The 26094-nt window shown below is 31.0% G+C and overlaps 3 protein-coding genes across 7 annotated transcripts; 2 read left to right on the forward strand and 1 right to left on the reverse strand.

Annotated features, from left to right (window-relative positions):
• The first annotated feature begins 92 nt into the window (after nt 1-92).
• LOC130898622 (protein ABHD11-like) lies at nt 93-3539 on the forward strand. The gene is made up of 4 exons (XM_057808040.1): nt 93-536; nt 2656-2882; nt 2936-3067; nt 3317-3539. Exons 1-4 carry the CDS (start codon nt 123-125, stop codon nt 3453-3455), a joined length of 912 nt encoding a protein of 303 aa, XP_057664023.1. The 5' UTR covers nt 93-122; the 3' UTR covers nt 3456-3539.
• A 700-nt stretch (nt 3540-4239) lies between these two features.
• Nucleotides 4240-11841, forward strand: LOC130898438 (protein ABHD11-like). 4 transcript variants are annotated; one of them, XR_009059903.1, is made up of 5 exons: nt 4258-4787; nt 5076-5305; nt 6010-6141; nt 7187-7419; nt 7472-7507. XR_009059903.1 is itself a non-coding variant. In XM_057807756.1 (5 exons), exons 1-5 carry the CDS (start codon nt 6081-6083, stop codon nt 11785-11787), a joined length of 831 nt encoding a protein of 276 aa, XP_057663739.1. In that variant the 5' UTR covers nt 6010-6080; the 3' UTR covers nt 11788-11841. The 4 variants fall into 4 exon arrangements, 3 of the variants coding, with proteins under 3 accessions (XP_057663738.1, XP_057663739.1, XP_057663737.1); XM_057807756.1 differs by lacking the exons at nt 4258-4787; nt 5076-5305 and adding exons at nt 8430-8561; nt 11613-11841 and having other exon boundaries at nt 7472-7701; XM_057807754.1 differs by lacking the exons at nt 4258-4787; nt 5076-5305; nt 6010-6141 and adding exons at nt 6336-6805; nt 8430-8561; nt 11613-11841 and having other exon boundaries at nt 7472-7701.
• A 133-nt stretch (nt 11842-11974) lies between these two features.
• Nucleotides 11975-25804, reverse strand: LOC130898437 (PHD finger protein 12). Of its 2 annotated transcripts, none has more exons than XM_057807753.1 (9): nt 25166-25804; nt 24721-24905; nt 22265-22545; nt 21247-21491; nt 20042-20585; nt 16171-16466; nt 14693-14890; nt 14403-14635; nt 11975-12193 (listed from the first exon to the last, which is right to left on the reverse strand). In XM_057807753.1, the coding sequence occupies exons 1-9, from the start codon at nt 25211-25213 to the stop codon at nt 12058-12060; spliced, it is 2166 nt and encodes a 721-aa protein (XP_057663736.1). In that variant the 5' UTR covers nt 25214-25804; the 3' UTR covers nt 11975-12057. The 2 variants fall into 2 exon arrangements, with proteins under 2 accessions (XP_057663736.1, XP_057663735.1); XM_057807752.1 differs by having other exon boundaries at nt 14693-14905; nt 25166-25611.
• Between the last annotated feature and the right edge of the window lie 290 nt (nt 25805-26094).

Consider the following 26094-nt stretch of genomic DNA (forward strand, 5'->3'; position numbering starts at 1 on the left):
AGATAGATTGCACAAATAGCTATAAAAACTTGAATCATTATTTATTTACGTAGACTTGTAAGTTCGTACATGAGGCTTATATTATCAAATAAAAGTCCAGAAAATGCCAAAATGACATAGTAATGTTCCCACTTTATATTAAAAATAAAATTCCAGATCTATTAACACATCTTTCAAAGTTATACTCAATACAGAAGAGCTCTGCTACCAGTAACGATGAAATCACATCGGTGGAAGTATCATACGAAGTCTTTGATAATTTTGCCTCGCCTTTGATAGTAATGCACGGTTTACTTGGGTCAAAAAATAATTGGCTTGCAAAATGTAAGCAATATAGTAAAAAAACCAAACCCCCCAGACAAATAATAGCTATAGATAGTCGAAATCATGGTAAAAGCCCTCATACAAATATTCATACATACGAACATATTGTAGCAGACATGAAAGCTCTATTCGATCGGATTTCTCTTACAAAAGTAGCTTTATTAGGACATTCAATGGGAGGAAGATCATGTATGTTGTATTCTTTAAAATACGTAAGTATGTTGAATATAGCTGTAAATGAGCAAATCTGTTTCGTTTTTCCGCATTATTTTTTTTTAACTTAGATTACACACTTGCGTGCATAGAAACTTGAACTGATTTCTTTTCTTAAATTATTCATCAGATCAAAAAAAGAAATATACTGTTTCAAAGACAATTTAATATGCGAAAGGTAACGAAAATAACAAATTTGGCGAATAATATAATTATTGCGTCTGCAACGGCAATTTGCACATTATTCGTTTTTTATAATCTTGATAGTGTTCAAGTGTGTTAGTTTGATGAGTATGCCAGCGTTATGAGAAGACTGGATCCTTTCATAGGCGATCTGGATCAGGCAGAAGGCGATTTACAACCTCTCGTGATGACCGCTTTATTGTATCAACAACATTAAGAAATCATCACCTTAATATGCTGTTCAAGTGCAAAGACATCTCCGTGAGGTGCGAGGAGTGACTATTAGTCAGTGGACAGTAAGACGAAGACTGCATGAACATGATTTGACCTCTAAAAGACCTGCGATTTGTCCAAAACTCCAGCTCATCGGCAAGCACGCCTGCTTTTTTCACAGGATCATCTGAATTGGACATTAGAACAATGGGGATGAGACCAGAATATGTCTTTATGGTAGCGACCGAAAAAGGAAAGTGTACCGAAGATCGGAGTGCTTACAGAGGTGGTTCCTGCATGATTTGGGGTGCAATTTCTATGTGTTCATTCGTAGTGTCGACCGTGTTCACGGAAGAAGAGTTTTAACGGCTGATAGATATATCCAGAAGATTTCAGCAATTCATGTGGTACCTGACGTCGACTACATTGGATATTAATTTACCTTTTTGCATGACAATGCAAGGCCGCACACCGCGAGAATCGTACAAGATTACATTGCAGAAGTCGGTTTTCGGGTTAAGGAGTGGCCGGCATACAGTCCGGACCTAAATTCAACAGAACATTAATCGGATAAGCTGAAAAGAAGATATTAGAGCTAGACTTCTACCCCAAATTCGATTTCAGAGCTTATTGTTGCAGTAGAAGAAGAGTGATATCCCATAAGAAACAATAGTTAACTTGATTAGATCTATAAGTCACCATAAATTAACGGTGTAAATGAATAAACTTATGTTTTGCGAGAACAACGCAATATCATGGTAATATGAAAATAATAACAAATAAAATAAAAAATAAAAACAATTTAGGCGGGGGTTGGTTTGGTCCTACTGCCACAAACCACCTAATATGGAGGCATTTCAAGCGTTCGCGGCGTCTAAAATACTCTTTTGGGCGTTCCATATAGCGGCTACAACATCACTGATGACGTTATGACTAATGTTCACGACGACCCTTGTCAAAAGGTGCGTCCAAGTGGGCGTTGAAAGAATTAGCGGAATTTGCAAAACTTGAGCAATGCAAATTGCGGCCACGAGAATAAATCTCATTATTTGATGCGGAATGGAATATTATAAGAACTTTTGAAGCATTCTTGTGACGCACCACCAAATATTTTACTATCGCCGCGGAAGATATATGATTTTACTTTAATGTAAATCAGTTAAGAACTCCACCAAAAAATGCAATAACTTAAAATTATAACATAACCTCTTGAAGCTTTCGCTGTTGTGTTTTGCCATTCGTTAATATTTATCACTCAAAACGCCTCGTAGGCCATTCCACTTGGGCTTACGATTATAGCGCTCTGGACTAAAAGGAACGGAAAATATTGTGGTCGTGAGTGCTTAGGGAAATGCACCATCCTATAGGTGATGTGTAGCTACAGTTTGAGCACATTCTCGAAGTACCCTTCTTGTGTTATTGGCGTCGTATGTAGTTTCGCCTCTCCCTACTAGACGTCTCTAGAGCGCTGCTAAATTTCGAGTGTTGGGAACGGCAAAGAAATCAGAAGTGCTTAGAGAAAGTGACAAACCGATACTCTTTATATCTCTTCCAATAGTAAAATCCCACTTGCATGCCGTTCTTTCTATTTTTAATATTAACTATGTCCGTAGAATTAGGTGTTTTTCATTTTTTATTATAAAGGTATAAGATTTAATCAGATTCGGCCAAATAATCGTGATAGGAGCATTGTATATTTTGAGCCAGGATTAATATTTTTAGCCGGAGCTTGTGGAAAAGTTAATTGTAGCCGATATTTCACCAATCACAGGATTGCATATGGCTGAATTCGCAAAAATATTCGATATACTTTTGGCAGCTCAAATTCCATCTGGTGTACCAGTATCGAAGGCAGTAAAAATGATGGACAATGATTTAACTCCGAAGATTGCCAGCAGTCGATTGAGAAATTTCCTCCTGTCAAATATTGTTAAAAAACAAGACGGAAGGTGATTATTGGTGGTGCGAAATTGTATTAAGAAATATAGCGTTGATTTTTCAGTAACGGCTGGAGAGTTAACTTAACCGTACTCGCCAAAGATTTGAAGCATTTATGCGTCTTTCCATTAGATGACACTATGAGATATGAGGGACCTACTCTATTTGTTGCTGGTGGAAACTCGAATTTTGTACCGTAAGTATATATTTTATTCGTCCGGTTTAATTTAATATCCAATTTAACTCGATTTTATGTTAATATGCCTTTTCGAGTAGACATATACAAAATTTCAACAAAATGTTTCGGAAAAAACGTTATTATCTATTTATTATTTTACCTCAGTACGCCTCTGTCTATGTCCGTTTCAAACAAATCTGATAATGACGTTGACTTATATATGTAACATGTATGGTCGGTTTTTTTTAATTATTTGTTTACTTACAGAAAAAGTGACTTGCCAAAAATTTTGAAATATTTTCCAAAAGCAGAACTTACATACATAAAAGGTGCAACCCATTGGCTACATCTCGATAAACCCCAAGAATTTATGGATATCACCGTTGAATTTTTAAACAGGTCATAAATCTTGAAATTATTCCAATTTATCATAATGAAATTGTCAATATCTGTCGTTAATAAAAAGTCTTATATTTGAATTCCATATAAATCATTTTCAATTGCCTTTATAAACAACCTCGTATAATAGATAAATCAGTGGTCACGAATCACCTACTTTATATAGGTGATCTGTGATCACAATGTTCGAAGCCGAAAACAATTATTTATAAAATAGGACTTTTCGGAAACTATGATCAGGGATTAACGAGATCACATATCAGACGATTGTCGATTCTAACCTAGCCCAACAATTGAGTAGTTATTAACGATTCACCAACTTACACGCCCATATAAAAATTATAAAAACTACAAGACTCAGTAAAATATCAATTACGGTGATAAGAATTAATCATTAATAATATATTAAGGGGAATTATTCATTTCTAAAGTACAAAAAAACAATAACAAACGAATCAACCCGTCAGCTGATCATATTTATCCCATACTAAAGATAGAGAAAACTACTTTTGGAAGACAGAGAAAGACCATTGGTTTACCACTCTCTACTCGCTATTAAAATTGTTATGGCGATCCAATCAGAATAGAGAGAGTAGAGAGAGAGTATAGTATACCGATGTTCTGTTTTTCTCTATTAGCAGCTAGGACCAGCTTGAGCAACCTCACTCTCTCTATCTTTAATATTTACTCTATGATTTGGTTGTGATCCGATTACTTCGATCAGTTTCTGAACAATAGTAAACGTGATCCCGATAATTCCCGAACATTCCGATCATTATCGATCATAATTTATTGATTTCACTTTCTCTATGAGCGAAATTCTACCAACCTGTAATCAGATTTTTAAATAACATAACCAAACTATAAAATAATATTATTAGAATAATCTACAGTTAATAACAAAATGTTTGCAATTAAAAATCAAAACAACTTTTCTCGTTTTTTCTTTTCGATTTATGCAAAAACAGAATCAATTATATCAAGGTGCATTAGCAGTACAGAAACTTTAGAACCAATAGATATGTCTTATGCAACTTATGAAAGTACTGGTAATGAAATTGTACAAAGTAATCCATTTATTATTGTACACGGTTTATTCGGTTCGAAATCTAATTGGAACAGTATATGTAAGTATTACAATCAAAAATTTAACCCTTCTAGAAAAATCATTGCTGTTGATACGAGAAATCATGGGGATAGTCCTCATAGTGATAAACATACCTATGCACATCTGGCGGCTGACATAAAATCTTTATACGGGCAATTAAATATTCAAAAAGCTGTTTTAATGGGACATTCCATGGGCGGAAGAGCTGTTATGTTATTTGCTCTAAAATATGTAAGTTGTAATTTCAAGTTCTTGTACCTAAATTTCATGATATATTTTGGGTGAATTGATAAAATAGGTAACTGAAAATCGGGCATATTCAATGTTGATCATTACTTTTTATAATATTTAAAAATATTATATCAGATGAAGGAAATTGCAATTGTTTTCAGTATTTCCATATGAAATTTATTTCAGTTCGTATATTATAATTATATACAAATATGTTTACTTAATGAAGATAATTGTTTAGTGTTTTGGGATTTTTTGCAGAACTAACGAGTCTAATTGGATTTTTAGCCTGAACTTGTTGAAAGGTTGATTGTTGCTGATATTTCTCCTATAAGTGATAGTCCAAATATGCATACTCTTCCAAATTTATTTAAAATTATGGAAAATATTAAATTACCTTCAAACATCCCTATGTCACAATGTAGATCACAAGTAGATATGGAGTTGTCTAAATCTATAGAAGATAAGGGACTTAGGGATTTTTTGTTAACTAATTTAGTTGAAAAAAATAAGGGCAGGTATGTTAGATGACAAAATCCAAAAAAATTGTGAATCAATGTTTTTTTATTGGGTAATTTTAGTATATCATCACTCATTGTATGATTTCATCTATAAGAATAACCTATATTGAAATTTTATATGCAAATGTTTAAATATGTATCTGTAATTCCAAAAATCATAGTTCATAGTAGGATAGTGGGTGGCCAAGTGCCTTTAAGCACATAGGCTTGTCATGTCCCCACAAGCTGTGAGGCTTGCCTAAGTGTTTGTACCAAGCTTGTGTGAGTGCTGAGTACTAACAGATTATGTGGGCTGTAGTTTCTTCCTCCTCCATGTACCAGTGGTCCATAGCGTGGGTGGAGATTTTATATTAAATGACAGTGTCTAGTTAAAAGTCCAGTACTAATCTAATTTAGCGCTTATTTAATTGGAGCAGTTGTCTGTTAATAGAAGCAGAAGACCCATCTATGTTTGCCTCAGTTTATCTCATGCCAGATGTCTCTACCCATTACCGCTAAGCCTGACTTGCAAGTAGTCCATTGAGAGATCTTATAACATCAATTTTGGCTATAATATGAATGGGCTCTAGGCCTATTGATTGAATTGTGCATCCCAGTCTGGCGAGTGAGTTAGCTGATATATCATTTATGGAAGTAGTTCTAATATGATTTCTAAAAATTTAGTTTTTATTGAAGTATTTCAGATATTTCTAAAATTTCAGTTTTCATTGGAGAATAAATATCCATGGATTATTAGCTAATTTTAATTGTGTCACTAGATTTCCAATAGTTAATGACTTGCAATATGAAGGTCCAACTCTATTTTTGGCTGGTGGGAAATCAGATTTTGTACCGTAAGTATTTTTATCTGAGTAAAAACAAAATTCCAAAAAAGTTGTACATATTTAACTCATTCTGCCTAAATGAAAATTGTGATTATTTCAAAATAAGAAACTGCTTTACTTTAAATAATGGACAGAATCCACAAATTAAGGTTTGATACAAGTACTAAAGAATCAAATTAAATTATTAAAATTAATACAATGGTTGATATGCAGCAAAATTGCACTATTACATTGTCTGCTCAAACTAAATAACATCAATCTAATTTCTTGAAAGGAGTGTAATTGTATATTTTCCTTTTTTACTTCATTTTCTCAATTTTTCAAGCTTACGAACTTTTCAGTTAACAATTTTTTTTTAATAAAAAAGCGAAATTATTTGACTCAAGAAAACTGAAACTATCACCTTGTTATGTCATATATGACATGCTTATAGGTTAGTGTCAAAATTTCTGTGTATTTTCATTAAACATGTATCTTCATCATCATGTAAAAACCGTCGTGAAAACTGTAAAAAAGAACTTCACTACCTCGTCCAAAACATTTGCATTTAATTTTCAATCGACCAATGATTACAGCAAAAATTTGGATCTGGCCTATAATTCATATGAAACTACAAGTTATCTACCAGAAGATTCTAAACCAATCCCTTTGGTGGTATTACATGGATTTTTAGGTACAATTGAACATTATTTTCTATACCTTTCAAATGACAAACATGATTTGTCATTTAGCTTTTTTCTCTTAAGTAAATGACTTTAACCTCTCATTGTGGAAGTACTGTATCCATTCAAATATTGATGAATATGTGCTGATCATTGTCAATTGTCTCCATGGGTCTTATCCATAAATATTGTCTTGAATGATGAAGTGCAGTCCGTTACACTTTTCCTTATTTCTCAAATTGCTAAACTACTCAATTATTAGGTTTCTACTTTTTTCTCTTTTCATATTCTTCACATTTCCAATCTAACTAACTTTCATCCTTCTCTATTAGATCTATATTTTGAAGACTTTCTATATTTTTTTATAAAAGAAGTAAAGAATATATTTTTAGCATCTAAAAATAATTGGAATACCATGTGCAAAAAGATTCATAATAGTAGTAAATCGAAAGTTATTGCAATAGATGCCAGAAATCACGGCGATTCACCTCATTCCAAAGAACATACATACGATTGCTTGGCAACTGATTTGAAAAGATTTTTAGAAAAAATGGAATTGAAAAAAGTAAACCTATTGGGACATTCCATGGGAGGTCGAACAGCCATGCTGTTTGCTCTAAAATATGTAAATATATTTAAAAAAATAATTCAAAATTCGTATAAACATTTGTTTTCAGCCTGATTTAGTTGAAAGATTAATTGTAGCTGACGTGTCACCAGTTTCGACCAGTGATTCGACCAAAATAATTCCCAATGTCTTAAGTAGTTTAAAACGTATACATATCCCTTCAAATAAATCTCTTCGTGAAGCTAAAAAAATAATAGGAGAAAATTTATACAACGTTATTCGACACAAATTAATGCTGGCATTACTACTCACTAATCTTGTCCAAAAAAGTGATGGAAGGTATTTATTTTAAAAATAAGTATTTGTACATTTTTAAGAAATATTTTAATTTTTTACTGCATATCTTCTCAGGTTATGGATATACAAATTTAATTAAACTTTCAGTATAGAGTCATTACATATTTTTTTTATTGAAGCTGCTTCTACTTTGTTATATTGTTCACAACAATTACCGATCCTGGTCGATATATTTGACAACCAATTTTCAAAAACGTGTTCAAATAGTTTTTTGTATGCTTATGAAATAGACTTTGTCACACTTAAATTGTTGTATTGTTTAGTAAGAAAATTTCAAATTTCATACTTTCTGGAAGGTATTTAGCATCTGTAAGTTTAAAATATTTCAATAGACCAACCAAACAGTTTGAGTACCGCAGCTATTCATTGGAGGAAAGCCTGTTTTACCAGAACAGTATTTTATGTTGGACTATTGCTCTCATTTGTTGAAATAATTGAACCTATTTCTTCTTAATAAACTTTTTATTGATTATTGTCAAAAATAAGCATGTAGAAACTTCTTTTAGAAATACTTGTTTAAAGATCTTCACAGTTAGGTTTTCCATACTATGTATAATGGCTTTGATTCAACCAAATCTCATTTGATATTTTCTTAGCGGTTTCTGTATTAGAAAGTGAATCAGTGACAATTATTTTTGTCACATTGTTATAGTTTTAATACTAAGTACGTCTTAATAATAATTATAATTAATTTAATGAATTTATCTTAGCTATGGTTGGAGGTTTAATACTAAAACACTATTGGATCATTTTGAAGTAATGTCTAAGTTTCCGGCTATTTTTAATTTGTCTTTTAATGGACCCACATTATTTTTAGGAGGCGGAAAATCAGATCACATTCAGTAAGTCAGTATTAAATATAAGTTTTCTTTAGAAAATTTCAATACAAAATTTAAGGCTTCCTTTAACCTCCCTTTTAAATTTTATATAACGAAAGAAATTTTAACAGATTGAAACTGAAACAATTTTTTTATCGATAAGGTATTTATATAAAGCCAGATGATATATATATATATATATATATATATATATATATATATATATATATATATATATATATATTATGGTACCATGTACACTGGAACCCAAAGAATCTATTATGTCTCCTTCTCTAGCTGTGATATTTGAGATCCTCAGTGCTTACAGATGTTATAGTCCAATTACAGAATTTGGGATGCCTCTAGCTACCAAAGATTCTATTTTATACGTTCCCAGGTGTAGTGCTCTGGAGTTCCGTAGTGTCTCACACTTATCACAATATCTGCTAAGTCTAGGGTCTTCAGGTGCGCACACAGGTGACAGTGCCCATACAGTAATCGTAGGTTGTTGCTCTTGCCTTGATTGATACATTTAACAGATCTTTTCTGATATTATAGCTTCCCAGGAGGTTCAGTTCCTGTTTTAACTCCTGTAGATGATTTTATCAATATCTTTTTCTACAATGCAGCTAGTTGGTAGCTTTTTATATAGAGCGTTTGAAAGTTCATTAAAATAAAGTATTGTTTGCGGTTTACAAGAAAAAACAAATATTGTTATTTATTTATAATAGTTACACTTACAGTCTCTGACTTTTTAAGAAATATAAACATGTAGTGCATCATTTTATGTATCATAAATCGGTTTCTCAATGTGAGCTGAATAATAATTCGAAAAAGTAGTTGGATAGATAAACTTCAGTTGGGGTTACAATGAAATTCACTTGAGTATATCTGTTTTTTTATCCTATTTAGTTGTCAATAATTTAGTTTTCCATCAGTGAAAGAATTTTTAAAATTGGTCGAGAATTTTTTGATTTTATCCATTACATATTGTCTAATGTCTACACTCTATACATAATTTAATTAAAATAATGATTCTTTTTCGACTTCACAGAAGGATTACTGAATTCAAACTGCTATTCTGGTTACAATAAAATCTTTTTTATTTATATTATTAGTTAGATTCGAAACCTTTTTGGGCTAGTTTTTTATTTTATTATGACATATTTTTTAGTCCCATTACATTTTTGAGTTTATACGAATTTAAAATTGTTAATATCTATTAAGATTTATTTTGTCTTTGTACATGTAATTTACTGAATACCTCAATTGAATAAACGTACTATTATTGGAAGGTTGAAAATGAAGTAAAATGTATTATGTAGGCCTTAAGTTTGTGGAATCTTTTATTATGAATAATACAATGTGTTGTATTAACTATAATACCAGTTCTGTGCATATAATTTTATTAATATGAATGAAACCAATAATATTTTTCTAAGAAAATAATATAAAAATTACAAATATTAACAATTCCGTTTTATGTATCAAAATAATTACAATACATAACAGTTTGATGTATACATCAATTTAAATAAATACAAGATATAAATATGTCATTTATTGAGTTAATAAGAACTTTGTGGGTAAAATAATCAAATGAAATGTAAAATTAAACATGAAAATTTTACTTAGAAATAACAGTAATCCATATTCAGACCTAATGGTTTAAGGTACAGGGTAGGTTTTTGTTTAATAATTTTCCATATTTTCAACTTAAGTTCGTGGATGTGATTCTTGGCTATTCTCGGTTCATTATTTATTAATCCATTGTATTCATTAATTTGATTTTTAACGACACTTCTTTTATCTTTGTGACAATCCTCAATTACATTCTTAATCTTATTATTTGCTTTTTCATCGTTACTGTAACTTCTTTATTCCTGGCATTCCTAATATTTCTTTTTATAGATTTATTATGCAATTTATCATAAATTTCACATTTATAATTATCAATACTTCCATTCTCATAATACTATTCATGTCCCATACCAATTCCATCACTGTATCCATTATTTCTTGCAGAAATTTCTTTGATTCCATCTACTTTATAACTTTTCTTCTTAACTTTTTCTGTTCTATGACCACCAATTCCATTTAGAATATTTTCCTATTCCTCCTTCTAAAATTTTCAATTTATTGATATCCTATTGAAGTTAATGACCAAATCAAAGTCATAATTGAAGAGGATCGTCATATAACTATTCGGAAGGTTGCGAAGAGGCTACATGTATCGCACACAACAATTGAAAAACATTTAAAATGTCTTGGGCTAGTTAAGAAGCTTGATATTTGGGTATATCACGAATTCATTTAACACAAAGAATCGACATTTGCGATATTTACCTTAAACGAAATAAAACCGACCCTTTCTTGAAAAGATTCATCACATTAACCAGCACAAACCACATCGAAAGCTGAAAAACAACAAAAAAGCTCATGCTATCAGTTTGGTGAGATTACAAAGGAGTTGTTGTGTTTTTGTTTTTTGAGCTGCTAACCAAACGAGCAATTCTGATATTTACTGTCAACATTTAACGAAAATGGATGAAGCAATCAAAGAAAAACGTGTGAATGCGGGTAATAGAGCATACTTCAGTCTCCGACTAAAGTCGTACGATTACTGAATGAAAAACGGATCTATTGCACAATTCTCTACTGATGTTGAGCAGAATTCCTACTCTATTAACTTCGATATTTCTGATGACTCTTTTCCAGTGTCAGGTTAAAGAAGGCGTGCGAGACCTCGTCCTATTTGGAATTCTCGTGAGGTCTCGCTACCTCACTTTACTCTCGGTCTCATCAGGCGAATAGGTTTCAAAGGAATGCCAAAAAGACGCAGGGTGCTGTAGAGGTAAGATCGATGAACACTGCCATAAGCTTATTTGTAATTTATGAAGAGCAGGTGTACGGAAATATGGTGCTCATAGCACTTTTCCAACAGGCAGCGAATAGTAAAGATTTGATCAGTTGTTTGAAATATTAGGTAAATCATATAAGTGGCCAGAAAAATATTTTGAATTTTCTCTTATATAGTATCAAAACAAATTACATATAACTTTCGTTGTTTTCCAGGAAAAGTGACTTTCCAAGAATTCTAAAACTATTTCCAAATGCGGAGTTAAAATATATAGAAGGAGCAGGTCACTGGTTACATAGTGAAAAACCAGCAGAGTTTTTATCAATTACACTAGAGTTTCTCAATAGACGTTTTGACGCCACCCAACTCAAGTCATCTACGTCTAATTAACTGTGATATGTTGCTATGATATATTCGTATTGAACAATAAATTAATAGAACAAATATTTTTTCCTTTCACCCGGTTACTTGAATGTCCTGTAAAGGATCTGTATGTTGTGATAACATTGCTGTCAGATCGGGAATTACCAAACAATATAAAATAAAAATAACTGAAACAGAGAGGTAATAAAAATACTTTATTCTTAATATCAATGGCTGATGTTTAATATTATACAATTAGTTACAAAAAATAACATTTATTTACAATAAATAACTTCATTAATTTGTACTTTCAACAATTGAAAAGACGAAGGAGACGCATCCAAAACGTAGCAACGAACCGTGGTTCAATATTGCAGATCCTTCCCAACCTTTTTTTAAATCATCTGGACTGTTTGCACAACAACATTCTAACCTACAACAAGTTTTTTTAAATCAGAAACAAGATTGTTCTACTATCAATCGATATTAATACTATATACACAAATTTCGAGTGAAAATTGAGTTCTCAACTCTGGAAATACCGTTGCTTATTGGGTTTATGATGACAGTTATCTCTTTTAATTATATGTTACTATGGATCAGTATTGGCAAATGTGTATTTAAGAGTGTTGCGTTTGATACTCTGAGCTCGAAAGCGACGAAGAATGTCAATTTTTCTTGATAGCTCTTGTGGAGTCGTTAAATAAAAATAAAGGTAAGGAATACATGAATAAAAGTGATCACATAAACTGCTAAAACTCGCTTTGTGGCAATTATGAGTAATTTGTATGTCATGTCTATATCCTGTACTTTTCACGAAAAATGTGGTCAGCACTAGTCATAAATAACGATGCGATGTACTCTCATGATATAAGAGTTTGCATTCAACTCAAATTGCAGAAGACCAGAGAAAAACATGTGCCCGTTTTATTATAAAACAAGAAACATTTTATTTACATCTCGAGAGATTTAAAGTATGAGTATGCAGAAAATTAATAAAACATACTTAATTGAAATACCATAATCATATTTAAAGACCAGCATTTTACAATTTGTTTTCTATCTGCTCCCCATTTTCTGTAATGCAGGTAGTATACCTTGCCTTTTCTCTCGAATTTTTTCTTTCAGTTCTGCCACTGTATAATTATTTCTACTTTTTTAGTTCCCCACAAAAAAAATCCATCGGCGTTAAAGCAGGACTTGCATATGTCCCATTTCTACAGATAGTTATATTGTAATGCTGGAGTAGATAATTTATGACAGGTTGAACACAATGATATGGACTACTGTCTTGCCAAAAAATCATGTCTCGATAATGTTGCGGCAATTTGTATATTTCAACTTCTATTTGATTTCTTTGCAAATATTTTACAAAATTCTAAACTCATACAGTAAAAAAAAGACACTCAGTATGATTCTCGAAAATACGATAAACCTAAGTTTTGTGTTTAAAAATTCATTTTGCAAATGATGCCAGATAGCTTCATTTTTATTTTGCAGAATTTTTCAATAAACATTCAAATAACCTTAAATATTTCCTAAACCGCGCGGAAATCAATTAGGTCGGTCTTATGAAAGTTACCTTTATTTTTACCACTAAATCAAAAAAACGCAATGAAATATAGGGTGTTCCAATTCCAAAGTTGATTTCAATACTGAAGAATTGAGACATCCTGTATGAGTCAAAAGTCAATAATCTAAAATTCCTTAAATACAAAGAACTTTTGTGATTCAAGTTTTTTGATAACTCTTACAGGTTTGGTGAAAAGTATATGGGCCACCTTATGTTTGACACTCCGTACATCTCACAACCTAATTCCGCCAATGAAAGCTGTGACAGTTAAACTTTTACCACCCAATACAAGCGACAGCCTTTAGATCAAGGAACAATCAAAAACTTGTTACAGAAAGAAAGTGAAAATGATAAGTGATATAGAATAACAGTCTGCTTCGCTTATCAACAGTTCACATATAATTAGAATAGCAAATATAGCTTAGGAAGTGTATCTGAAACTATAATATCAAACTCCTTCAAAAGCTGTGAATTTTTGATATTACAAGAAGCATCAAAAAAAGCTCGTAAAGCGAAAATAGACTTTGAAGCCGATTCCAATAAGCTGCAAAATGTAGAAGTTCTTTTCAAAGATTATGTGACTTGTGATGGAGAAATCACATTCACTAGAACATGGAACATTTACTAACATTGGAAATCTTGACACAGTTAATCAAAATGATGTTGATTATACCAATTCTTTAGATGTTGAACACCATTCATATCAAATAAAGAAGCAAGATCATCAATTAACGAACTACGATTTATGTTGAAAGATGTAATGATGTAGAAGATTATGTGTTTGGTTCGTTATTTGCTATCGATAAAGCATCTGCAAATACTTTACAGCAAAATAAGATAACAGATTTTTTTTAAATATGTAATTAATCCCAATAAATACGTACGATTTTTTTTGAACTCAACACCAAAAATATGTGTTATCAAAAATCGCGACTATAGTTGAAATTGTAGCCATCAAATACATACTTCATATCTTGAACTTCTTTTTAAGTGGAAGACTCAATACGAGGAATTTTTTTGCATTTTTCTTGACATTAGAATTGCTACTATATAAAAAAATTTTCAATACCTTTCTATACAATCGACGGCAGACATCTTAGATTCAAACGAAGATTTTCTTGGTCTACTAACTTTCCTCTTTTTGTCAATTATATCTCTAACTTGCATCTCTATATTGGCACTTTTTTCTTCGTTTGAAGCAAGTAAATCTGGACGTTTTGTACAAATATTATTGGAATATAATATGTTATTCACGTAGGTTCCATGCGGTGCATAATTTATTAATTCAAAATGTTTTGTATACTAAAAACATGTTTAATCAATAATAAGAACAAAATAATTTTATTTATAAAGTTATACCTCATCATAAAATATGACTGCGTGTTTTGGAACAATATTGTTACAATAACCAAACTTCTCCAAATTGACTTCATTAGCGGAGCCTTTTCCCACGTTCAGTACCCTATAACGCATGGCTACAGCCTCAGGAAAACGCAACGAAACTGTAGGTCTAAATCCCATGAAACTGGCATCATGCCGTACATCTGTCGGATCCACCTGCAATATATAATTCTAAAACTAGAGTTCTTAAGCTATGCAAATAGAAATCTTTCAACTTTATTTCCTAATATTTACAGTATTAGTATCCTTAGATAGATAAATATTGCACTGCATTTTACCAGAGGTTATTTTACCATACCTTCCAATAACGCAGTTCTAATAATTCCAGTATCGATGCTGTCTTTAAGAAGGTTAGATCCTCGCTCCTACAGGTTTCTTATCCCATACATTTTTTTGGGTTCGCATGCCACAGCCAAGCATTCTAGAATTGTATGATTGCTGACTATTTCCATCAGACCTATTATCATCTGAGGCAACAGGTAATAGTCTTGGCTTGTTGTGTTAAAATCTAACTACTTATGTTCTTCTTCTGAATCTCTTTCTTGAAAATACATTTTTTTACACCACGAACGTTCCTAATAAAAATTGTTTATGTTTCTTTCCTATTGGCTACCACTAATTCATGTGTGATCAGAAAAAAAAGAAACTATTTCATGTATCTCATGCCAGTCGGTAACATAGGAGGCGTTCATAGCTACTTGACTAACCAAAATGAATGGCTTTATCACATATCTATCTGTTTCTTCCTACAAATCTATCAACTGCAAGTATTTCTGTATGCAAGACATTTATATACAAATCTACTCATAATCAGTATCTGGTACCAGCCCCAAATAATCCAGTGTCAGGTTTTTTTATAATCTGTGTATTATTTAATAGTATTTAGTTTTAAAATTTGGGTGGTGGATCCCATTTCCCAGTCTCTTTTCTTAATAAGTATCGTGGTAAAGTTTCTTTTCGATGCCTGTCTTTATAATCATATCGCCACTGATAAGATATTAGCTTATGTATTTGGTTAGAGATGATCAAACTTTCAAATTTTTTATACTCTCTATGTTTGATCATTCTGAAAATGGCCTTACAAATCGATCATCACCACCACCAACAGCCCTAATAGGACATGTTCATAAGCGAATTAAAACCTTTATTATATTTCTTTAACAAATGGTAGAAAAATAAAAATTTGCTACTAACTGAAGGATACTCAGAGACATTGATTGTCGTAATTGACATTATTCATAACAACTGGAGAACTAAAGCATAGTACCTAATAGATCAAACAAATAGAAAAGTTAATTCTAATTAAAAATTATAAAACTTTAGATTTGTATTATAATAATTTTCTAATTTCTAATAAAAGCGACTCAAAGTATTTCAATTATTTATTTAAATAAGAATAAGCAAAAACTACTCAGCTTCTTCTATATTATGCTTACCTCTGTAGTGCGAACGTTGTAAAAATGTTTGGAAACAACAGGACACATCATTGCTCTTGCTCTAATTGCAGGTTTGGATTTCGTCTTCTTTTTAGGACTTGAAAATACCCTAGATATCCTATCGATATCAGCAGGAGTTAATAATTCACTCGGTAATGGCATATGGCGAAATTTTTCTCTAACACTTGGTGAAAATAGATTATTTGTTGATGATGGGGAATTCAATAATTGCTGAATACGTTGATAGGCTAGTAAACGAATCAGTCTGTCATCAAGTTGTTTAAGTTCTAGTTCAACTGCAAATGGAAAATACTTTTTAATTTAGTTACAAATATTATATAAACTAATCAATTTCAAGATACTGACAGTTATGGGTAGAGTGAGGAAATAAACTTCAATTATATTCCACTCCCTTTATTCTAAAAAGTGTTCCTTTGTCGTCATTTAACAAACTTTGAGAAAAATTTAATAATTCAGTGATTAATGTTTTTCCAAAGAAGTCCTAGATATAGACTACTAATTTTTATGATCCGTTTAAATTTTAAACTTTCCTGTTTTGTTTTGGCAGATAACCAATAAAGATAAAGTCGAAATGGCTATTTTAAAAGATTTTACCCGAATTACATTTGCATAATAATTATATTTACCTTATACTAATGATATTTATCCTTATATCAAAGTAAATACTATACAAAATCTATTAAACTCTCATTTTCAGTCGATTTTATGTCTGTCAAACAATTCAAAATTCAAACTTATGTTAATTATTCAATTGTTTCTTCTAGTACATCATTTCTACCAACCTAAATTGTTACAATTTCACAGCCAGCTTACAGATACGCTCCTGATTTAAGAGGTTATGTTATAGAAATCTGGATTAGGACATTCCAAGACTTTGACGTTTATGATTCCAATATGGCCGCTGGGAGGCAAACATAACCTTTGGTTAGCATTGTTTGGATTGTATTTCTCGTGTTTCTTAAATAGTTTTTTTTTTGTTTAAATCGTTTTTAGTTGTGTTTTCCGAACATTGTCGATCCTATGTAGTTTAGTTATAGAAGTATTTACACACAGAGTTGAAACAGTTAGAAAATATCAATAAATAAACTTCTTCAATGTGTCTATTGAGGCGACAGTGCCCAGATAAGACTTCTGTTAGTATTCGTAGATTTTTCTTACTTAGGTTGATACATTCAGCAGACCTTCTCTGGTTATAGCTTCTCAGGAGTGCTTTTTCTATTGGTCCTAGGTTCCTGGTTGCTATTTTGTTATCTCCCACTCCAGTGTGTCCTGAAATCCACTGCAAGGAACTTTATTTTTCTTGCCTAGCTCGTTCAGGCATTCCCAAAACAGTTTGAATTTTATAATATTGAAGCTTAGATCTCTAATGACTTCTTGGACATGAAGATGATCTCCTTTTTGCAGTAATTCCTTTTTATATTAAACTGGACACATTTTTCAATTGCATATATTTCTGCTTGAAAAATTATTGTACTGCCCAGGCTTACTAAGCTTGTACATTTCTAATCCAGTTTTGGAGCTATCTATATGCAGTATACAACTTAGTATTGAGGCAAAACTTTTTTGTATTTCATTCCGAAGGCAGATTTGGTCATTTTCTGAGGACGGTTTTTCCTTGTTAATTCCTTTTATGAACATTCCGAGTGACGTTTTCTCAGCCACGCTTTCCAACACGATATGGAGAGGTGGCATCACTTCTAATGCAGCTGTTGGACATGATCTCATTCTCATTCTTTATCACCTTTTTTTCAACTGGAGATAGAATTTGGTAAGATAAGGAAAATTTTAAAGAAGGGTTTTTTAGGGTAGCCCTTTTATAAGAATTGCTCCTCTGCAGGACTAGGGTTTTTCTCAGCTAATATGATCCCATATTTTACAATGTTCCATAAAAAGTATTCTAGAGCTAACTTTAAACGCATAGTACGAGAAAGTTGGAAAAGAAGTACTTAGTGATTAGTAAAATATTATTGGCAGAAAAAGTGTTCAGTTTGATAATCATTAATAAACAAAAGTCGAGGTTAGACAGAAATTTATCTTTATAATTTTATAATTCCTATTTTAACGGTTTTTTGAAATTTTCGTTGGTCAACTTCTTTTTTTAAAATAGTTCAAAAACATTTTAGAACATTCCACATTATTCGATAACTACATAATCATATGGGCAAATGCTTAGTTACAGAGAAAAAAAAAATTTTAAATTACATAAATTGCAATAAAATAAATGTTGATGTATCCTCTGGGTAGAAGCCCTTTTGGATTTCTCAATGAAATGTAATTACTTGTGATATAGAAATGTTAAAATTTGTAATACTTCACCATAACCAATAATTCAAATCACATTATTTGAGCCAAATTTTTCTTAAAATTATCAAACATTGCCAGTAACCACTCTTTATAGATAACCCTACATATAATATAGTAATATTTTAAATGTAAACGAATTTAAAAAAAAATATCCTTACAAGCTTCCATTGTACCAGTTGTTCACACACAGAAATCACAACAACTAAGCTTAAAAATTGATTTTTTATATTGAAGCATTACTCATGATTGATATTGATAATTATTGGTATGCAATGGAGAAAGATAAAGACATATTTTGATTAGCTGAACATAAACAATGCATGAATAAATGCAGGTTATTATGTTGAGTCAGCTAATAACATATTTTACCAAAGACATATTCATAATAAGAAGATACTCTTTGTCTTAAAAATTCTTTTGTCGATTAAATCAGTATAATGTAGCAATGTACAAATTTTCATGATTTCATATAAAATTAAGTATAAAATAAGACAAATTATAAGAAATATTTCAATTACACTTCATATCACGGCATTTTGCAAGGAAAACGAAATTTTTTTGCTAGAATACAAAAAGATTTTGCCTCTTGCCCTATTACAGAAGATAAAACTCCACAACTTGGAAATTATGTAAAGCATTACTTCTCTAATCAGCTGTTCTTTTCAGCGATAAAACAATCATAAGTATCAAAAAGAATTTTACCAAAATGCTAAGTAAGAAGGAACTCGATATAGACAAATATTAAAAGATACCCATACATTTTAAAAACAACCATAATAGCTTGCACTATAGTATTTGGTGCTGATACCAGGTAGAAATACTTGCAATTGAAAGATTTCTGGAAAAAGTTAACAAAAATGTGACATAGCAATTAATACTGATAGTCAAGCAGCATTCCATGTCATCAATGGATATGAGCGTGCCAAAAAAAAATAGGAAATTAAATAACTAAGCTAACACAGAAAAGTCTATTATTGGCAAAACGCACTCTTCTATGAGCCTTTCCAGGCTACATCACTGCAAAAAGTTCCTTAAAATCCCTAATACCGCTAGTATTTAGATCTCAGTAAAACCAACTTACAGCTTATTAGCTTTTTTACAGTGCAATGCTGCCCGATGAGATTAGGTTACAAAGAATTTGAAGAGTGCACATTCTGAGGGAACAAAGATAACACTTTATTCTAGAATATCTCACTTTTACAAGTATAAGGCTTCAAACAAGTAAGTTGTGAAATTTCTTGAAGCCAGCATAAATAAAAGAGTTCATTAAACCTCTGAAACTGCAGATATCAATAAAAGCTTTGTTGAGGGGAAATTACACAATAGAATGATGTAATTAAATCTATTTCATCTTCTTCTAGAACTTTTAAACAAACAAAGAATCGGCTAGCTGACTAAGACATGACAATGAAGCACCACCCAAGATAATCCGTTACCTTATGACATATGTTTTTATCATGTAATTAATAAATTATTTTTAATTAGTAGTTTTGAGAACTGCTGTGAAAAATGCTAATTAAATGAGATTAAAATGATCAATACTCACTTTCAGTTGTCAGTCCAGATATCATATCATTAATGAAATTGTGCTCCTTTTTAATAAGTTCCTTTTCAAAAAATCCTCCATTCAAATTTTCATTTTTTAGGTAACCATTCACAACTGTCCAATCTTGAATATTAGCACTAGAACTGTCCTCGTAATTTTTATTTTTAATATCACAATTATTTACTTCTAGAAATTCGTCATGTTCTGTTTCAGTTTTAACACTGTCCTCACAAACTTCTACATCCTCTACTTTTACTATGTTTTCTTCTATATTGTGTCGTCTATTTTCAACATATTCTAACCTTAAAACATCTCGGAGCCTTGGAAGTAAACTAACAGGTTTTTTATAATGATATTTAACCATATCTGGTACCATCACTGAATTTTTAGGTGGTAGTTTGGTTTTAATACGAAAAGGGGGGTTTTTTCTATGTATTTTCCGAAAAAATTGTAATTTTACCGAATCTTGATCTACAGGACCAGTAAATTTATCCCACAGTTTGACTCGTTCCGTCGCTGATACTGATGTGAGTAAAGTAGAGTCCTAAAGCAAAAAACACTAATTAGTTGTTTATATAATCAAATTTTCTTTTATTAACAATACTTATTAGACTAGATCAGGGGTACAAAACTTCATGGTATGTCTCTATAAGAATTCTTACTCTCAAGTAAAAAAATTGCAAATATATTGATATTAGAGAAGAACTAGAAATTCAGGATGTGGTCAGATGTCAGAACGTTAATGAGGTTGAAATAATGCCAGAAAGCAGATTGGTAAAATTGGCAAACAACCAGAAACATAAAAGAAGACTGCCAAAAAGATGGTATGAGAGCTGGAGCTCAGCGCCTCAAGAAGACCTGAGGATAAGGCTAAATGTTCAGAAATAAACAGGACATGGTCCTATTAAAAGTACAGAAAGTTTTTATATTTCTCAATAAATGAATATAATCTAATAAATGTATTAATTTATTTTTAGGCCTATCATCTTGATACTTTTCCCGGTTTAATCAATTTTAGAAATAGTTTTAGATTTTTGTAAGCTATTAGGATAGGATAGATAATTCATTAAGTAAATATGTACCTTAAGGCCAATTACTATTCATTTAAAATTACACTTGGATCCCACTGTTCCTAAATATTAAGCTGAGCTGAAGGGGCTTATATAAGAGATATGGAAAAATAATATATAATTGAATATACTTACTAAACAATGTTCAACATGTAGAGGACACATCCACATACCGGAAGGAGGATTTGTTAAGGGTGGATCCAAACAATCTAAATGATAAAAAGATTCGCAAAAATCGCAGGCAATCAATGGTGCTACTCTGCAGGACCTTCTGCATTCACTACATTTTTTCGCCGGCAAAGGTACTATTCCACCTGGTCCCTTTTCGTGAGCTTTGGATATTTTGGGAATTCTTCTGCCCAATTGAGAATATGGTATATCTAAGAAATATTATCAATTAGTTATGTCAATAACATTCTACTTCAATTAGTATAATTTAAATACAGAATTTGTATTTAAAAATAAAATACAAGGAAAAACCTGGAGGAAATTGTTAAGGACAGAAAAGCATGTAAAAATTGGTTAAAAAAATCATGGAGTTTAATACTGATGCTTGAAATGGTTCTAGGATGAGATAAAAAGCAAAATTATTGTCAATTGAATCGTACATATTTTGAACTTTCTTTGATAATTGTTTATCAACTTGTTATTGTAACAAATTGGAAGAATAAACTTTTATGTTTCAATTTAAAGCGCATTAAATCTTTCAAAAACAAATAACTTGATTTACATAATCAAAAAAAATTTATTGTTCTTTGTGAAATTATATGGTTTTTGATATTATTCTTTTAATCGTAGCAAAACAGACAATATTGCAACTATTTGTAACTAGTAAAATTATGAATTAGAATCAGGAGTCGTTAAATAACAACGTATTTTCCAGCGGAAATTTACGACACATGAAAAATTTTTGTGAAATTCAATAGAAAAAAAAAAGAATTTATACTTTGAACTATATGTGTCTGATTTTATCTACAAAGTAAAGATAATAACGTCCACCAAATCTCAGCATCTTTCATTTTCACACTTCATGAATTTCCAATATTATTTTCAGTTTTTTCTTGAATATGCATGCTTTGATGTAAGTTAAAAACATTTAAAACAAACAGCATTTTGTTGTACATATTATGTATCAACTATAATGTGTACTAACCCTTATCTATTCCAGGAAATATACAAGGTACACTCATACACCTTGGCAATTCAAATTGTTTGGGATTCATAGAGTTTGCAGCTTCAATCAGTACATCCATAGGGGACAACTTTTGTTTTTTGGATATTTTAATGATAGAAGAGTCAGGTGGAGAGCTGTTAGATCTCTTACTTCTAAGTTGAGGAGCACTGGCATTTGCACTTTCCTGTTTTTTGGCATATCTGCACGATTGGCAAAGCCATTCTCCCATAGGTATATCTTTTTCTTCAAGAGGTGGATCACTATGGTAAAAAATATAAGTGAATATGTTCAATATATTTCCAGCTTTTTTTAATATAAAATTGCAATAAATGCGAAACTTGCTAGATAAATTAGAATTATTAGAAAATTAAATTAGAATAAGAAAGAATATTTTATTTAAAGCTTGTACGAGAAGTATTTTCTATACTTTCTATAAATGCCATATTTACATTATATAGTATAGGTATAGCAGAATAGATATATTTTTAGAAAACTTCTACTCATTAATACAATAAAGATGGCTGCAGCTGAGTACAATATTTTTTAATATAGATCTAATTCATATTCAACACTTTAATTGTAAACACAAGTTATAAAATCTTGGATGCTGTACCTCTAATTAAATGTTCAAAAATAAAAGTATTTGTTAACTTATACTCTATGCTTTTGTAAGTTTCACTTTTTCCACTCCTTTTGTTCAAAGTGGCAATGAATCATCAAGGATGTTACTAGACTGATCAGTCTTTGTCAGATCCTCTAAGAGGATTTTTTATTTTGCTGTTTGTATTTGAACTACTTCCAGGAAACTAGGTTTAGAAAACAGTTTATCATTAAAAGTGGCAACCAGATCTATATTCAAAATCAGTTTGTGTGAATATCCAATTCTCAATAAATTTGGTGTTCTCTGTGCAGCCCTTTTCATCCCAGGTATTGATAATGTGATATGTCAGTAAGACAAGAAGTATCTCTTTGAACGTCTCTAGTTTGATACATTGTATCAGATTATGTAGTTATTGAATTGTTGAAAAAATTAGGGGCAGATCATTTCATTCTAATAATCGCTCCTTTGAAAAGTGTCTTGTACTACTTAGTTACCTGACGAATTATCTGGACCCAAAGGTGGCAAAACACTTTAACTCTAAAAACATTTTTTCCTGAAATGTTGATGTTCAATAATCCTACCAACATACTCTTTCACTTCTTCTGAACAAAAGCACCCTCAAAAGTTTCCATATCGGCCTGTTTTCTGATACCTAGTGACGCCTTTCAATGAAAGTACATTGGCCTGCCTTCATTAAATGAGTCATCCCGCGCTACTAGTGGATTCTCATGGTCTTGTGCTAGGGTTTCTTGCCACATTTCTGAACGTTAGTAGAAACTTTTGGTCAAAAGTGAATTAGGTTTGATGGACATGTAATCACATCTAGTATCTGTAGTTTGTGTCTGACAGGACAGTTTCGGGAAATATTTTTATAAATATGTTTCATGAATAATACAATTAAAAAACACTATAAACTTTGCAATTAGACATGAAAATTAAAAAAAAATGCACATACAAGAACTAAAATTTTGAAAACCTCAAAGTTATTTATACAATAAAGTGAAGTTTAAATAGTTTTTATGACAATGCTTGAGTAGGGTTCGGAATAGAGATGAATAATTACATCAAAATGTCATTAAAATAAAAAGCTGGTAGATAACAAATTAACTTAGTGTCACAGCAGAAAGACGAAGAATTTTTAAGACAATTTTAAAATATTAATGATACAAAAACATTTGAATGTTTCTCACATTAACAAAATAAATTAGATTTAATGTACCAATTTGCATTATAATTGGTTTTCATGGCACAATTTTATTAAAAAGAAAAGCAGTAACAATAAAACAAATGTTATTCTAATACTTAATCTATTCATTACTGAATAAATGTTCTGTTAACATGACTATTGTGTTAAATACATTTTTAAAATAAATATCAGTTGAAAAATTTTGTCCCCTGGTAGCATTTGGCAAATGCTGGATTGGTGCTAGCATTTTTTTACAACAAATAAATAAAATAAAAATAAACCAATTGCAGTGCAGATCGGGCTCAAAATATATTTACAGTCAGCTTTTTTTGTATTTTTTTAACAGGAAAAAAGGAAGATTTTTTTAATCTGGAGAAATATACAAAAGCATTGTAGTGATGTTACAATTTCTCTCAGAGTATCAGAATATTTAATTAATGACAAAATTTTTTATAAGTTTCAAGCACTTCAAATATCAGTTTGTCTCAACTATTTACAAAAGATAATGGTTCAAATTCCAAGCAAAAGAATAAGCTTTGTTATTTGTTAAATTTGTTCTCGGCAAATAACATTTTATTAAAGCTTTTTTGATCAAGTATGCCAGAAAAAAATGAGTTTTGTATTTATCTACCATATACAAACACTTACTGACATCCAAAATGAAAGCTGTATGGACACTTATCACAACAAATGAGATCTCCTCCTTCACCACAAGCATCACAACTATCATAATTGTGTCCTTTACCAGGTCTTTTATAGTAAGGATGTTCAGGTTTTTTATTCTTGCCATCACCATTTTCACTTTGTGGAGGTGCTATTAAGGCTTGAATTTGCTAAAAAATACGTTTCAGCCTTATAACATTGATATCATTTTTATATAATGAAAAACAGTTTATGAATCAACATAATGAGATCCTGACCTCATAGTGGCTTATCAGTTTGTGATATTTTCAAAATTACAGATCTAGAAATGCTTTATTCGAGTCTCAATTATAGAAAATATGCTAGTTTTCTCCGGATATTGCAAATAATGACACTCCGCCATTTTATAGCCTTAATTTTTCATGCAAAAACAAAAGGCAGTCGAACTTACATCCATTAGCCCTCCAGAGGTATCTAAATCATATTTAATTGTAGTCATTTTGTTCTCACGATTTTGATTAAGTTGTTTTTAAATATTCATCACAGTGGTCCAGGATAATTTTCTAAATATGAAATTTTTTCAAGTTAGTAAACCGACGATTTCTGAAGCTACCTTGTTGATATTTATTTATCGTCTGACGTAAATACATTGAACACTGGTTTACTTAGCTAATTGATTAAATCTTGATTATTTCTGCTTCTGGACTCAATATTTTGTTATTTATTATTTATATATGACATTTCACATCGTTGGCGCCGTTGTTGATGCTACCATTTTCATTTTTAAGAACGTCATTCTAGCGCCTGTGCAGTTTATCCAATTTGATACATTATAAGCGTTGTATCTACTCTCCCCTTATCGTCTGGTCAACCTTTAAAGGTGTCGGCAGTTCGACTGATTATTAAATAATATAAAAATATATCTCTTACCATATTGATACTGGAATATTTTGGTTTTATCCAAAAACGCCATTCCAAACAGAATATTTACATAAGATTTATTGACTACATAAAAATAAAACGATGAGCACATACGCCAATTGAGAAGAGCGCGCCTAATAACAAGCATTACGTTTCTTGTCTTATTTTATAGTTAATCTATTACAAAGTCATGTTTAGAATTGATTAAAAAAATTAATAATACTGGAGATTGGAATTTATATCCATAAGTTTTGCAAATATATCCATCACGGAACAAAAATTTAATTAACAGTACGAAAATAAATGTGCAGCTTAAATTATACAACTATTGATTAATAATGCAAAAAATATTCTAATTAAAAAATTAGGGGTTAACATAGATGACATTGTTTTAGTTTATGATATTTATACATTTAGGCAGTTTGTGATTTGTTAAAAAGATAGCCTATGTTCCGTGGC

Source organism: Diorhabda carinulata, chromosome 10, assembly GCF_026250575.1.
Source record: "Diorhabda carinulata isolate Delta chromosome 10, icDioCari1.1, whole genome shotgun sequence".
Taxonomy (NCBI): domain Eukaryota; kingdom Metazoa; phylum Arthropoda; class Insecta; order Coleoptera; family Chrysomelidae; genus Diorhabda; species Diorhabda carinulata.

Bases quoted from the DNA above. Each gene is read 5' to 3' on its own strand.
- LOC130898438 (XM_057807754.1), top strand. From the start codon at position 6,601: ATGTATCTTCATCATCATGTAAAAACCGTCGTGAAAACTGTAAAAAAG. The intron at 7,420-7,471 runs GTAAATATATTT...ATTTGTTTTCAG, and splicing joins TGCTGTTTGCTCTAAAATAT to CCTGATTTAGTTGAAAGATT. The intron at 8,562-11,612 runs GTAAGTCAGTAT...GTTGTTTTCCAG, and splicing joins GGAAAATCAGATCACATTCA to GAAAAGTGACTTTCCAAGAA.
- LOC130898437 (XM_057807752.1), bottom strand. From the start codon at position 25,213: ATGACTACAATTAAATATGATTTAGATACCTCTGGAGGGCTAATGGAT. The intron at 24,906-25,165 runs GTAAGTTCGACT...CGTATTTTTTAG, and splicing joins CCTCTGGAGGGCTAATGGAT to CAAATTCAAGCCTTAATAGC. The intron at 22,546-24,720 runs GTAAGTGTTTGT...TTTTTACCATAG, and splicing joins AGCTTTCATTTTGGATGTCA to TGATCCACCTCTTGAAGAAA.
- LOC130898622 (XM_057808040.1), top strand. From the start codon at position 123: ATGTTCCCACTTTATATTAAAAATAAAATTCCAGATCTATTAACACAT. The intron at 537-2,655 runs GTAAGTATGTTG...TAATATTTTTAG, and splicing joins TGTTGTATTCTTTAAAATAC to CCGGAGCTTGTGGAAAAGTT. The intron at 3,068-3,316 runs GTAAGTATATAT...GTTTACTTACAG, and splicing joins GGAAACTCGAATTTTGTACC to AAAAAGTGACTTGCCAAAAA.